Source organism: Leishmania donovani, chromosome 23 (assembly GCF_000227135.1).
Source record: "Leishmania donovani BPK282A1 complete genome, chromosome 23".
In the NCBI taxonomy this organism is placed as follows: domain Eukaryota; phylum Euglenozoa; class Kinetoplastea; order Trypanosomatida; family Trypanosomatidae; genus Leishmania; species Leishmania donovani.
The window spans coordinates 567793-581540 of record NC_018250.1 but is presented as its reverse complement, the minus strand read 5'-3'; the positions used below and the strand labels follow the sequence as shown (position 1 = coordinate 581540).

General features: G+C 57.3%; 6 protein-coding genes across 6 annotated transcripts; all 6 read right to left on the bottom strand.

Moving 5' to 3' along the window:
- Positions 1-877: 877 nt before the first annotated feature.
- Positions 878-2533, bottom strand: LDBPK_231460 (T-complex protein 1, gamma subunit, putative; the record flags this gene model as incomplete). Its single annotated transcript, XM_003860991.1, has 1 exon — positions 878-2533. The coding sequence occupies one exon, from the start codon at positions 2531-2533 to the stop codon at positions 878-880; it is 1656 nt and encodes a 551-aa protein (XP_003861039.1).
- A 1389-nt stretch (positions 2534-3922) lies between these two features.
- On the bottom strand, positions 3923-4885 carry LDBPK_231450 (sir2-family protein-like protein; the record flags this gene model as incomplete). Its single annotated transcript, XM_003860990.1, has 1 exon — positions 3923-4885. One exon carries the CDS (start codon positions 4883-4885, stop codon positions 3923-3925), a length of 963 nt encoding a protein of 320 aa, XP_003861038.1.
- Positions 4886-5876: 991 nt separating this feature from the next.
- Positions 5877-7346, bottom strand: LDBPK_231440 (S-adenosyl-methyltransferase mraW-like protein; the record flags this gene model as incomplete). The annotated part of the gene is made up of 1 exon (XM_003860989.1): positions 5877-7346. The coding sequence occupies one exon, from the start codon at positions 7344-7346 to the stop codon at positions 5877-5879; it is 1470 nt and encodes a 489-aa protein (XP_003861037.1).
- A 1886-nt stretch (positions 7347-9232) lies between these two features.
- On the bottom strand, positions 9233-10828 carry LDBPK_231430 (membrane-bound acid phosphatase 2; the record flags this gene model as incomplete). The annotated part of the gene is made up of 1 exon (XM_003860988.1): positions 9233-10828. One exon carries the CDS (start codon positions 10826-10828, stop codon positions 9233-9235), a length of 1596 nt encoding a protein of 531 aa, XP_003861036.1.
- Positions 10829-11453: 625 nt separating this feature from the next.
- LDBPK_231420 (hypothetical protein, conserved) lies at positions 11454-11819 on the bottom strand (the record flags this gene model as incomplete). The annotated part of the gene is made up of 1 exon (XM_003860987.1): positions 11454-11819. One exon carries the CDS (start codon positions 11817-11819, stop codon positions 11454-11456), a length of 366 nt encoding a protein of 121 aa, XP_003861035.1.
- Positions 11820-12222: 403 nt separating this feature from the next.
- LDBPK_231410 (hypothetical protein, conserved) lies at positions 12223-13278 on the bottom strand (the record flags this gene model as incomplete). Its single annotated transcript, XM_003860986.1, has 1 exon — positions 12223-13278. One exon carries the CDS (start codon positions 13276-13278, stop codon positions 12223-12225), a length of 1056 nt encoding a protein of 351 aa, XP_003861034.1.
- Between the last annotated feature and the right edge of the window lie 470 nt (positions 13279-13748).

The following is a 13748-nucleotide window of genomic DNA, read 5'->3' as shown; positions in this document are numbered from 1 at the left end:
TTCAACCCGCTATTCGCCTCAATACGCCCTCCCCTCCCCTCCCCCCTAACCCTACAGCTGTGCCGCGCCGAGTTGTCAACGACACCGCGCGATTCCCAGAAGGGCGATGGATACCAGATAAAGAGAGGCACTCATCCGAGCGACAACGCACAGCTCGTGCAATCATGCATCTAAGGGTGCAGACTTGGGTGCGCGCTTTTCTTTCCAAGCTCTCACGCACATCATTCAGTGGCACGGACTACGCGTGAGAGAGGCAAAAGAGTGCAGGCAGCACACACCTCTATACAGATTCCAGGCTAGTCATTCCTTGTTCTCCCGTAGCCATCTACGGCTGCGGGTGCTCGCGTGCGAATGGGGAGGGGTGGGGGTCGGTGTATGTGTGGCGTCCCGGCGCGCTATCTTGTCTCGCTTTTCTTCTGTGTGCTTGGCTTGCGTAGAAGGTTTGGGGGCGGCAGAAACAAGGCACTCACGCTAAAGCGGAAGTGATGCACACACGCGTACAAAGGTTTTGCACTGTGCCCCCCCCTCCTCTCTTTTTGCCTGCAACTTGTCCCTGGCCAGTCCTTTCCGCCCCAGCGCCTGTCCAGCAACGCTATCCTTTTTTCGTCTGCCTCCTCTCGTTTAATCTGCTTCATGGCACACACAATCGCAAACAAGTGCCCAAAACATCAACGCGCATGACCCGCTCCGCCTGGCACAACTTCCGATTATAAAACACTGATGCGTCTGCGTGGAGCGTGAATGGAAAGAAGGACATAGAGAGAGGAGGGAGCAGATGGAACGCAGATGAACGTCTCACTTACGGCGCCATGCCCGTCTCCTTACCCCTCTGCCTCTCTCGGCGTTGTCCTTTTCCCGCTTCCCCAGGTATTCCGTCTTACGGCTCTGCAGCCCCATCGGGGTCCTCATCCTGCTGTTTCGGCTTCGCTGTCGGCTTCTCCTCGCGGAGCTTGGTACCGGACACGATGTCGTCGACGCGCAGAATCATGGATGCCGCCTCGATTGCAGTTTTCAGCGCCTGAACCTTCACCGCAGCTGGCTCGATAACCTTGATGGTGCGCGCATCAACAATGTGTCCGCTGTGGCCGTCGATGCCCCAGTACCACCCCTCCGGGTTCGCGTGGCGTGCTCGGAGATCCGTGACCACACGAATCACGTTGGCGCCGCAGTTGCTCGTCAGAATGCGCGGTACCACCTCCAGCGCCATCGCCACCGCCTGGTACGCAGCCTGCTCCACGCCGCCAATGGACTTGGCTTTCGCCATGAGGGTGGAGGAGACAGACATCTCGCACGACGCAGCGCCGTAGACGATGCGCGGCTCGAGGATGATGTTGCGCGCCACGCACATGGCGTCATGCAGGTTGCGCTCCATCTCATTCAGCGTGTCCTTGCTGGCGCCACGAAGCAGAATACTGCACGCAGAGCCCCCTGGACAGCCAGTGATGAAGGTGAAGTACTCATCACCGATTTTCTTGATTTCAAATAAGCCCGCCTTGCCAATGTGCTCCTGCGTCAGCTCCTCCACACGGCTAACGATGGTGGCGCCGGTGGCACGGGCTATGCGGTTGTTGTCTGTCTTGCGAAGGCGGCGGATGCAGGTGATGCCAGCCTTGTACAGGAAGTGCGCCGCCAAGTCAGAGGCGCCCTTCTCCGTGATTACTACATCCGGCTTGAAGGAAATGATGACGTTGCAGATAGAGCGGACGTAGTCCTCCTCCTGTTTCAGCAGGGCCTCCCAGTCGGTGTCCTTGGTCAGCTCCACGTTGATGGTCGTCTCCGGCTTCTTGTACTCAAGAGGGCAATCCAACAAGAGGATGCGCGGGCTCTCGATGACGCGGCGCATCTTCGAGTGAATGTGGTCCTTATTGAACATGACGCCATCCAGCACAACGCTATCCGTAATGGAGCCGCCAGGAATCTTCTCCACTTTGGCGTAGCGCTTGATGTCAATGTCCTTGACTCCAGTGATGGGGTTCACCTGCACTACGCGCAGCGTTGCCTCAACAGCCATGCGGCACATCAGCTCCTCCTCACGGGAGTTGAACTTGGTGCCAAGGCAGGCGCGCACCACATCCTCTAACTGCTCCTTGTTCTCGGGATCAATCGAGGTGGCAATCTTCTCCACCGCCGCCAGCGCGTCAGACAGAGCTTGGGTGAAGCCCTTCACAATCTTGAGCGGGTGGATGTTGCGCTCCAGCAACGGCTGCGCCAGGCTCAGAATCTCGCCCGTCAAGATAATCACTGAGGTCGTCCCGTCACCCACCTCCTCGTCCTGAGCGCGGGCGAGTTCCAGCATGTGCTTCGCCGCGGGGTGCACTACATCAATCTCGCGCAGGATGCAGTTGCCATCGTTCGTCAGAACTGTGCCGCCCATGGGGTCTATGATCATCTTCAGCATGGCACATGGACCCAGTGTGCTGCTGATGAGACTAGCAACCGTCTTGGCTGCCTCGATGTTGCTCATCTGCGCCTTGCGGCCAGACTCGCGCTCCACGCGCTGGTTTACCACAATAACCGGTTGCTGCCCGTTCATTGTTGATTGCTTGCCTTTCAGGACGGGGAGGTTAGAGTACGAGAGACGTGCAGCTCAAGATGCAAATAAGAAGCGCGAAGAAACGCAAGTTGATGTGTGTGTGTGTGTGTGTGTTGTGCACTCCTTTCGGCGTTGTCTTTCAACGGCACTGGCACCGGAGAAAACGGGTGGGAGGCAGTGGAGACGCTAAACAGCAATCTATAGTGCGCGGAGTCACGACGCAGGACGGCGAAATGAAGTGTAGAAAGTGAGCAATGCGAAGCTTTACGTTTGAGGTGGCAGAGTACGTGTGGAAGTACGTCTCATCGTGAGAAACAGAGGAAGGAATCGAGCAGGTGAGAAAGATGAAGGCCTTTACCGAAAGCCGCTGCGTGCGCGTCAGGGTCTGTGCAGGAAGGAGACAGCGTGCCTTGCATCGTCAACATGAAGCTAAGAAGCAGAAAAGGGGGCAGAGAAAAGCTTCGCTCCTGTACTGTCTCGCTTACACGGACGGCGCCCCTCCATCGATGCATCACATCGACACAACACATAGAGCCGCGGAGAGGAAGCGCAGAAAAAAGTAATGCCGACGCGAGAGCCGAAAGCTGCAGAAGCGGAGACGCTCCCACACTCACGCTCGAAGGGCAGCCACAGCAAACGCAAACGCCTGCACATGAGCTCCTCACACTATCGGCGTTCCTTTGCCTTCACTCATGCAGTAAAGCCCGGCTGCAGTGCTCATTCTTGCCGCTGAAAATAAGTTGTGAGTTCCTAGCGCAACCGTGCGCTGGCAGAAAAATGAAGAGCAGCGCGCAGCATCAAAGATGCAGAAAGGGGTGTTTCTTTTCTTTCTCCGCGTGACCACTCTGTACCGTCCAACATGAGTTACACTCCAGTCGACCTGTCACGGGCCCCCATCGCGTGGCGCGACCCTCGGGGCGGCGCTCAGGCTCTCCGCGCCAGCAGGCAGTGCGACGGCCCGGCGTGGGATAGCTCGAGTCACGCTGACACGCTGTCCATCACATGGGTGGCACGGACGCGTGCGCTGTCGCAGCCCGCTCTGACGCACCGCCGTCCAGGACCCGACCGCCGATATCCGTGGCGATGAAGCGCTCTGACCCCCCCAGCTCGTAGGTGCTTGCCCCTGCCACCACCAGAGGTGGTTCGGCATTGGCAGGGGTTAGGTGGGGGCTGCGTGGCTTCCCCACACAGAGTGGGGGCACTGGGCCCTGAGACACCACGCACCGAGAGGGGTGTGTGTGTACTCCCCCCTTCTCCCCTACCGTCATCCGGGTGCAAACAAAAAACAACAAGAGGAGAGAGGGAGAAGCGGCGTTTGGAGAGGCGCACGCGGAGACGCCAAGTCAAAAAGCGATCCGTGCACCCTTCACAGCGTGTGTGATGGAGCAGCTAGAGTTGAATCGTCTTGCGGCGGAAGAACATGGACGCCGGCACGCCAAGCATCTCATGCGCCGTCTCCGCCAACACGCTTCCGACGCTCTCCACATTGAGTTTGAGGTCAGCAATGGCGTCGCCCCGCGTCATTCCAGCGTTGACGATGGCCACCGGAATCCCTAACTGCTTTGCCTCTAAGACGTACCGATAGGCACTGTACACCTGCAGGGAGGTGCCGAGGCACAGCAGACAGGAAGCCTTGTCGCGCACAACATTCATCGTGGTTTCCACAATTGGCTTCGGCACGTTCTCACCGAACAGAACGACATGCGGCTTGAAGAAGCCGTTGCACCGAGGGCACATGACGAGATGCATCGCATTCAAGGCCTCCGTTGGTGCACTGTAGTCGCCGTCCGGCCGCACACGCGACATATCCGCCCCGTACTGCTCATACAAAGCCGGATTCCTTTCTCGCAGTTCCCGCTGCAGCCGCGCGCGCGGCATGAGAAAGCCGCAGGACGTGCAGATGACGTTGTGAATGTTGCCGTGCAACTCCTTCAGCGGCGCATTACTTGTGGTGTACTTGTAGTAGTGCTCCTCCTCCGCGTCACCGACGCCGCCATACGTAGCGAGGTGGTGCAGCCCGTCGACGTTTTGCGTGAGGATGTGTGCCACGGCCCCGGACTTGGTGAAAGCCTGCAGCGCCATGTGAGCGGCATTGCAGGAGGCACCGGATATGGTCGAGTACCCAAGCATGCTGCGGGCCCAATAGCGTCGTTTTTCGTTGTCGTCGCGCATAAAGTTCTGAAAAGTCAGCAGCACGAAATCGGCGCGGTGGTACTGGCCGTTGGGCCCACGATAGTCTGGGATGCCACTCTCTGTGCTGCAACCCGCGCCGGTGAGGACTACGCAGCCACGACCAGGTTTTCTGGCGCTGCAGCGCTCCATGAACGATGCGATCGTCCCCGCCGGCCTCATTGTAGAGAAGATAGCAGCTGAATAAATAAATACAGAAACGCAGTATTTTTGGAAGCAGGAACCATACTGAAGATGGGGCGAACAACAGACAAACAACCAACAAAACCACGCACACAAAGGACCGGGAGTGTGGCCCTTGCCGGCGCGCGAAGTGTCTCAACACCAAGAAGCTGGGCGATATGAGTGCCAACGAACCGCCTTTGTACCTTCCTGTGCACGGCAAACGAAAAAAAAAAGACGACGGTGACGCCTGACGCGAAAGCTAAGGCGGGACACACACCTGTGTTTCCTTCGTACAAAACGCAACAAATGCGAGTGGGCGCGTGGGTGTCTGTGCGCATGCGTTTATGTGGGCGCGAGAGGGTGTTTCAACAGCAGCAAGCAGAGGAGCATCGGAAAGGAAAGCAGAGAAGATGAAATCGACAGCAAAGAAGCGCGCGCGTGAAAATTCGTCGGCTGCACGTGAATTCTCGGGAGAAGATGCTGCACGAGTGCTTGTGCGTTAGCAACATACCCCTGCCCCACTCCTCCCTCTTACCCTTCCACCTGGTCATTGCTGCAGCAAGCATACACGCACGCGGCATGCATCGCACGGACGCGCGGATGTGTAGGTGGTGGCTTTGCCAGTAGTGCAAACACTTGTGAAAAAGGCGGAAAAAGTGGTGTTCGCACATTTCATGCTCATCAACGCGTTTTTCCGTATCTGTGAGTGTGTAACATCAAACGTAAGGCGAACGCAAAACAGCAGCATGGGATGATCACGGCATGCAGTCGTACGTCCTCATCGCTCCGACGAGTGCGCGCGAGGAGGAGGGGGCCGAGAAACATACTCCAGCAAGTAGAGGGCTTCTTTGCTGGGTCGGGGCGGTGTAATTGGATTGGCAACTCCATCACGAACGAAGCGCACGATGTGCAGGAGTCCAGCTCTCAGCGCACAGGACACGCCCTCGCCTTCTTCCCCTCACCACACTCCCCTTAAGCTTCGCGTGCTTTAGCCTCTAGAGTCATCATCGCGGTCGAAGGGTGGCGAGTCCTTGTTTCTGCGCACTGCTGCCCAGTCCTTCCCATCCTTGTTCTCAAATGTGAAGTTATTCGCCGGGAACCCAAACGTTTGACCAGCGAAGAGGCCGCTCATCCACCGCATCGAGCTCTCCTGCACCGCCTCCTCTGTGAGTGCCTGACTGTTCTTGAGCACGTACGAGGAACTTTGGGTGCGAGTGGCAATCCACATCTTTGTGTGGCGTGAGTGGCCGTGATCCTGCACATCCTCGATGGGAATAGCCTCCGAGTAACTTAGCAGAGCGTGCGGGTGCTGACTGATAGTGGTGGAGATGAGCTTCTCCTCCCACGGGAGACGAGAAAAGACAACAAGTCGGCCGTCAGTGCGCAGGAGCAGCAGTGCGTTCTGCAGGGCCTCGCTCAGCTCGTGGCGCTCGTGGTTCACGATGCATCTCAACGATGTCATGAAGTTCCAAGACATCGAAGTCTTCCGTCGGCTATCCTGAGTCCCCCATCCCTCCTCAGGGAGCTCGTTACCCGCCTCCTCCACTGCCTCCAGCACGCGCTGCGCACCATCGAAGGGGCGCCGTTGCCGAATGGCTCTAGCCAACTTCATCGACTGCTGAGGAGTTAGAAGTTCGTAGGAAGCGAGGGCGCCGGACAGGGCATGCTGCGGCACCGTGTTGAGGTACTCCAGCGCCCCGAGCCCATGCGTGGGCCCGTAGCGCATGTCGAGTGCATGGTCACTCTCATCATCCAGAAGAAACCCTCGCTCGGGATTCTCCAGTTGAGTCAACGACGGGCCAGGGTCGATCATAACGGCATCAAAGGAACGCTCGCCAAACATGGCCTTGGCCTCAGACATGGGACGCGCATAGAATCGAAACCGGTCCGCGCCGAACTCATCAACGATCTCGCGCGCGCTCACCGTCGCCTCCACGTCGCAGTCCATCGCAACAACTCGCGTGTACGGCCGACCGTTCTCGAGCACCACACCGGTGTGAAAGCCAGAGCCGAATGTACAGTCCAAAACATCATACGAAACGAGCCGCTTCCGCTTGGCCAGTGGCGCCAGAGCATCGAAGGCAGACGAGTTCAACGCAAGCGATGCGCCGGAAGAGACGAGGGCGCCACTGACACCTGTCGTGCGCTGCGCCTCCAGACTACCCTCGGTCAGTTGCACATCCCCGCCAGAACGACGCGCTGGACACTTTTTGTGCAGTCGGCGCTTGCGAAGCGCTGGACGCGATGATGGCAGTCGCGCATCGAAAACCCTCTGCTGCTTTTTCGTACAGGGGAACCCTTCTTCGATGGCGCGTTTTGCCAAAAACTCAGCGAGGTTCTTAGACTCGAGCCACCGCAGCCCGCCGCAGACGCCCTGCAAGAGCTGCTTAGGCATAAGCGGAGGATGCTCAACACGGTTTACGGCGGACCATCGCTTCGGTGCCACAATCCGCTTCATTCCGTTACTCGCAGGCGCCACACAAGGGTGACGGTCGATGCCAAGCAAGAGCAGACAATGCACGGCACCCGCAGTACAGGAATCTCCCCCTCGATTTTAGATTTTCGGAAAATCTTGCGCCAGGTGCCGAGCCCTCGAGTGATTGGCCCCTTTCGTTCTTTATGCGCGGATGTACGGAAAAAAAAGAAGGCGGGATGCATATTTGAAAGGATGAGATCAGTATGATGCAGGAAAACATCAGAAAGAGAGTATACAAGAAGTACATGGAAAAACACCGGCAATGACAGCGACAGTACCAGCGTCCTTCGATGGCAACCACAGTCGATTCGATTCTGTTTCTTTTCCCCGCTCGGCTGAACATTAGTGCCTCAACGTCGGCCCTCCATGTACGATCTTAAGAGGTATCCTTCAGTGAAGCGCTATCCCCCTTGGCAGCATGCGAGAAGTAAGAATACTGCGTGGTGTGTCTTAGTCGTGTGCCCCGATCGTACACGCATACGCACATGAGCCAATGGACGATGCCGCATCGCATCTTTAGCTTTCTTCTCTGTTGCCGCTGTCCTTTCCTTCTTTTCGTTTTGCCTGACGGCGCTCCCAAGAATCAACAAGCAAAAGAGCGCAAGATGCACGCAGACACGCAAACAAAACCGAAAAAGCAGCGAGCTTGTACAACTCAGGCGCTGAGTGAGCACTACTTCCACCGCTTCCTTTGACCCCTACACCGCACCACAAGAGGAAAGCTCTTCCCCCTCCTTTCATCTCTTAAACCTGCCTTGATGACGGGGGACGAACCTCAGCGTGGTGTCTCAGGGCCCAGTGCCCCCACTCTGTGTGGGGAAGCCACGCAGCCCCCACCTAACCCCTGCCAATGCCGAACCACCTCTGGTGGTGGCAGGGGCAAGCACCTACGAGCTGGGGGGGTCAGAGCGCTTCATCGCCACGGATATCGGCGGTCGGGTCCTGGACGGCGGTGCGTCAGAGCGGGCTGCGACAGCGCACGCGTCCGTGCCACCCATGTGATGGACAGCGTGTCAGCGTGACTCGAGCTATCCCACGCCGGGCCGTCGCACTGCCTGCTGGCGCGGAGAGCCTGAGCGCCGCCCCGAGGGTCGCGCCACGCGATGGGGGCCCGTGACAGGTCGACTGGAGTGTAACTCATGTTGGACGGTACAGAGTGGTCACGTGGAAGACAAATAAAAAAGAATACTTCTTGCACCACTTCCTTCTGCAAGCCGAAACCTCGCGCAACGAGAGAACAGAGTTAATACAAATCATTATGCAGGGGGCAGCAACAAGAGAAACGAGAGAAGGGGGAAAAGAAAAAGAAACAGCGCAGCGAGCTGTACATCACAAATGAGAGTTAAAAAAACACGAAGCGAAACGAAGCGAGGGACGTCTGTGCGAGTTCGAGCTCGCCCGTCGTCTTGCTTCGGGGAGATGGTTCATTTTTTGACCTCCGTTCGCCGTCCTTCATGCTGTACTCTTTTCACTAGCGACCAGAGGAAGAGGAGAACGAGAAAAAAGGCGAGTGAGCCTCTCGGCGTGCTCATCGACACCTTGCGAAGGCTCCCGCGTGGCAAGTGGTTGGTCTGGCGCCGTGTTGCGTGTTTTTTTTTCCTTCAGAGAGAGGGCAGTGAACCACACCAACACTCGAACCGTGGGAACCAAAAGAAGAGGGTGGACCTCGGAGTTACAAACGAGTAGCGTGAAGTCTCGTTTTGTCCTTTCGAGGCGGTCTATTTCTACTGGACAGCGTACATTTGTCCGCTGTTGTGATTGCTGCTTAGAGGCATTACCATGTCGCTCATGGGAGCGGAAGAGAAACCGAAAACACACGATGGATTCACCAGCGTCGGTGAACACCCACATGCCTCTCCTTGCAGCTTTCAAACCTCGGAGAAGGGGGGGGATTTGCGATGCTTGCAGCAGAGGAGCACCGCAGCGGTGACGAAAGCAGCGAGAAGAGCCCCGATGCAGAAGGTTCCCATCGCCACGGCAGCCGTGCCGCCGGCACTCAGCCCGGAGGGCTTTGCAAGTGTATTGTTCGCCGCGCCGTGAGGACTGCCATCCGGCAACCCTGGCGCAGCAGTGCTGGACGTCGGAAGGCATGAAGGGGCAATACATACGCACTGCAACGACAAACTGTCCAGCATGTACCCAGCGCCGCACGAGTACGACGGGCACCGCCTTCGGTAGTACTGGCATCCGCTCGGCAGCGCCTGCCACGCCTCACCGGCCTCGATCCCGCCCTCCGGACAGTTGCGCAGCTGCCGGTACTTCTCGTCCAGGTAGCAGTACCCCATCGACCCTGCCGGAGCAGCACCCCACTGCACAAACCGCGTGAAGTCAGCCACGGGGCACCTGTTCCCGCTCGCGTTGTACAGCTGCCCAGACGGGCTCATGCACTTCAGCTGCCAGTCCGGCTCCCACGCGAACTCGAAGCCAGATGCGGGACTCTGTCCGGTGTGTCCGCGCAGCACACGCACATGGTACGACGAGTCTGACAGGCTCTGCAGCAGCTCCAAAACGAGCGTCTGCGCAAAGGGCGGCAGCAGCCCGTCGTCGGCCGTGTCCTGCAACGAGCACGCGATTCGGCTCAGCGTCGTGTCGTGAGCGCTGTAGTGGTACAGCTTGTACCTGCTGGTGCCCGCCATCGCCGCGCCGATATTCTTCACGAACTCCTGAAGAATCGGCTGCCCAGAGCTCCCTTGCTGAAAGCACCGGGTGTCGCTGCGGTTGTACACGTACTGCCTCGCAAAGTGCTCGCGGGCCACCTGACTCAGCCTGTCCCGATTAGTCTTCAATTTCGGATAATTGTCCAGTTCTCCGATGGCTTCCTTGGAGACGGCGATATCAAACAGCGTAAAGGCACAATCAGTGCGCCGCGTGAAATCGCTGCAGTACCCCTCACTGTACACCTCCTGCGCAATCGTCGTCAGCGTGTTGAAGTCAGGGAAGTTCCGATCTACAACCGGGTTGCAAACAGCACGCACGCCCGCCATATCCAGGCTCCAATAAAACTGGAATTGCGGTACGTAGTTTGTGTACAGAATGTAGTCATCCTGCTCTGGCACCGTGTGAATAGCGGGGTACAGAGACGTCAAGTTCGGAAAGAAGCCGCGCAGGAACGACTCGGCGCTCTGCAGCGTCCGCAGCACATCGGTCGAGCGGCTGTATGCGACATCCAAGTCGTAGTCCTCCGAGGGGAACATGGGCTCAGACACAACGGAGGAATCCGTGTTGTAGCGGCTCCGCAGGAACGCGCCCGTCTTGCTGAGCATCTCGATCCCAGACCACGTAAGGTACCCGCAGGGGGTGTCGCCGCAGATCTGGGTCTTGTTGTAGCTCGGCTCCGCCGTGCGGGCGCCGTGCCGGTGCATCAGCTGAACCATCACGAGCTTCATATCCAGCGCAGCAGTAACAGGCGCCGGCACGCACAGGAGCAGCGCGGCCAGCAGCAGCAAAAACAGCACCTGCCGCATTGTGGAACCTTCAGGGTCAGTGACGAGGGTGAGTGCGGAGTGCCGAAAACGAAAGAAGAAAGCCTGGAGAGAAAGATATGAACGGGGGTGTGTATCGGACGGACGGCAGACGCAAACAGGCGGGGATGGGGTACGGGGTATGGCCGCAGGCAACACAATGGAAAAGGCCTCGAAAAGGAGCGAGAAAACAGAAGCGGCGGAGCATCTATGCATCGGCTGCAGAGAAGTAGGCATGCGTGATACATCGCACCGCGCACCCACATGTGACGCGAGGGCAGCAGAAATACACATAACGCCAGCATCGACCACCGGCTGCCTTTCTGATTACGGGGTCATCCTGCGCGCCAAGAAAGAGAGAACGACAGAAGCGGCCAGAAAAGCATGTGCAACATCGCATGCTTAGCATAGGGTTGCTTTCAGAGCTGTTTGCTCTAAGGCCAGAACGCCACGGATTGTGTAGCACGCATTCACACGCACATTCCGCCAGCGGCATCGCTATCCGACCGCTTGAGCTCCGCTGACTCATGCACATATTCGCAAAACACACACGCACAACCACACAAGCAGTGCCGTCAAAAGACGGGACATCTGATCACAGGTCGCGGATGGCCTAGCGGACGCACCCTCAGCTCGCGCTGGACGAGTAGGTACACAGCGCAGTCCCCACCATCACCAGAAGGCACCCCGCAGTGGTCCGCGCGCGCAACAGACCCTCGCGCATAACCAACACACTCATCAGAACAGTGATAACGAATGAAAGCGAGTTCACCACAATCGAGCCAACCGACACGTCCACCTCACGCAGCGAGTAAAAAAACACGACGGATCCACTTAGGTTCACAGCCTGTGTGAACAGGTACTTCGGTCGTCGCACAAGAAACAGCGCGTCATCCTTCGCGGACCCGCTGCTCGCCATCCCTCGGCTGTAGTGCTTCAGCAGCGGGTTCGTCACGCCCCACAGCAGCGCAGCCAGCAGCATGAGAGAGATCATGGCAAGGCTCCGGTGTCCACGAAGAAGCCCACACGCGGGGCGCGGAAACGAGTTTCTAGCGCAGTCGCGGCAGCTTCGTCCGCTTCCGTGCCCCCACATAAGGCGTGGTCGCGATGACGGTGCACGGCGGCGGTGCGCGCAAGGAAAAGAGAAGAGTAGGAAGATGAGTCAGGTGGGAGACAAGGCGAGGACAGAGGAGGTACGGTATTGAACGCGCAATAGTACGCCGGAGCACCTGCAACGCTGTGGGTCTGCAACGCCATATATACGCCACAAAGACCCCAGCGTCGCGGCAGAACGACAGGCAGCAGGGTGTGGCGTAAAGCGCCCCTCGCTAGCATGCGTATCTGTTTGCTTTGCATTTGTCTTGAACGGGATTACAACTAACAAGACGCCTACGATCCTAACGCTTCGCAAACTTCCTCTTGTTCTTCTTTCCGTCCACGAAACCTGGGAATTGACCTGGCTCCCTTCGGCGATCCACAGAGAGCAAGCCAGCCTTTTTCAAAGGAATGCGTGCTAGCGGAAGAAGCTTCGTTATCGCATTGGCCACCGCCATCCTGCAAGCAAAAGCAGCGATCTCATTTGCAAAAGAAGGCATCGCCTTGCCTTCGGAGATGAGGTTCACGTCAAAGTCGCGGAAGTCCAGCTTTGCCTCATCGAATGGCATTAGCACCATTTCCATCAGCCAGGACTTGTCATCGAATGCAACAGAAAGTGGCTTTCCGAGAAGAGTGACGGAACCGTTGTGATCACGGTTCTCTCGGATCAGAGCTGTGAACATGTACTTCTGCCCATCTGCGCGGCCGTGACCAACTGCAATACCTGTTTCGGGATCCACCTCAGCTGGGTCGATACGCACACCTATCTGATGTCGTGTATCTTCGCCGGCAACCTTACGCGAAAAGTCATGAAGCACAGCGTAGAAGTGACTGTAGCTATCGGAGCTGTCGGCCTCGAGAGTGGCCTTGCTCATCAGATTGTAGTTTTCAAACATTACGCGCACATCCTCGCGATTGAATTTCCGCCGGCTAAACTCGAAAAGAGCGTGCTCCGTTTTGAAGGCCTTTGTTTCTGTCATGCGACCCATCCATTCGAGGAAGTTTGTGTAATGACCAGGTGCGTTATCTAGGCCGACCGCATCTGCAGTGATCGTCCTGCTCAGCTGACGCGAGGGGGAATCGGCCGGCTTGCTAAGTGACTCGAGAACCTTGGTCACCAGCGCCTGTGCCTCATACTTGCGCAAGTCCGGGAGTAAGGCTGACACAATCTCGCCCAATTGCTCCTGATCTAACCCGTCTACAGAGGCATAGTAGTCATCAATCGATTTGAAGTACATTCCTCCGCTGACGCGCATCCACGCCTCCTTGAGAGATTGTGCAGTCAAGTCGCTTCGCAGCTCGTCTCTCAGTGACGAAAGGGTGTTGTGGCCAGCAGGAACATACTCTCCAGGATACATTGGGTACTCGCGAAAATGGAAAAGATTACCGTGCGTTGCCTGGCTGTTGCTAACGACTGCATTATCACCTACTTCTAAAGGCATTATCCGTTCGCGCAACGCTTCCTCCTCCCTCGAAAGCTCCATATCTTGAGTACGCTTTACGTGGGAGTTCACCCATGACAGCCTCTCCCCATCGCTTTCAGGCGCTCCTTTCTGCCCCGCTAGCCTGTTTGCCAGCCGAAAAAGGCGTGCGTGTCGGGCTGTCTTGGGGCTCAAGAGCTGTTTCATTTTGTCTAGCTCTACCGGCAACTAACCTCTTTTCGAACATGTATACTGAAGAGCGCACCCGGCCAAAATGACGCATGAATCGTAGCAAGAGAAGACGTGCACGGGGAGATAGGGGATTCGATTGAGGACGCACGCAGACACCATCAAGGCCTCTAGATCTAGTTCAATTCCAACTTTCCGCTGGCTCGATCAGTCAACAA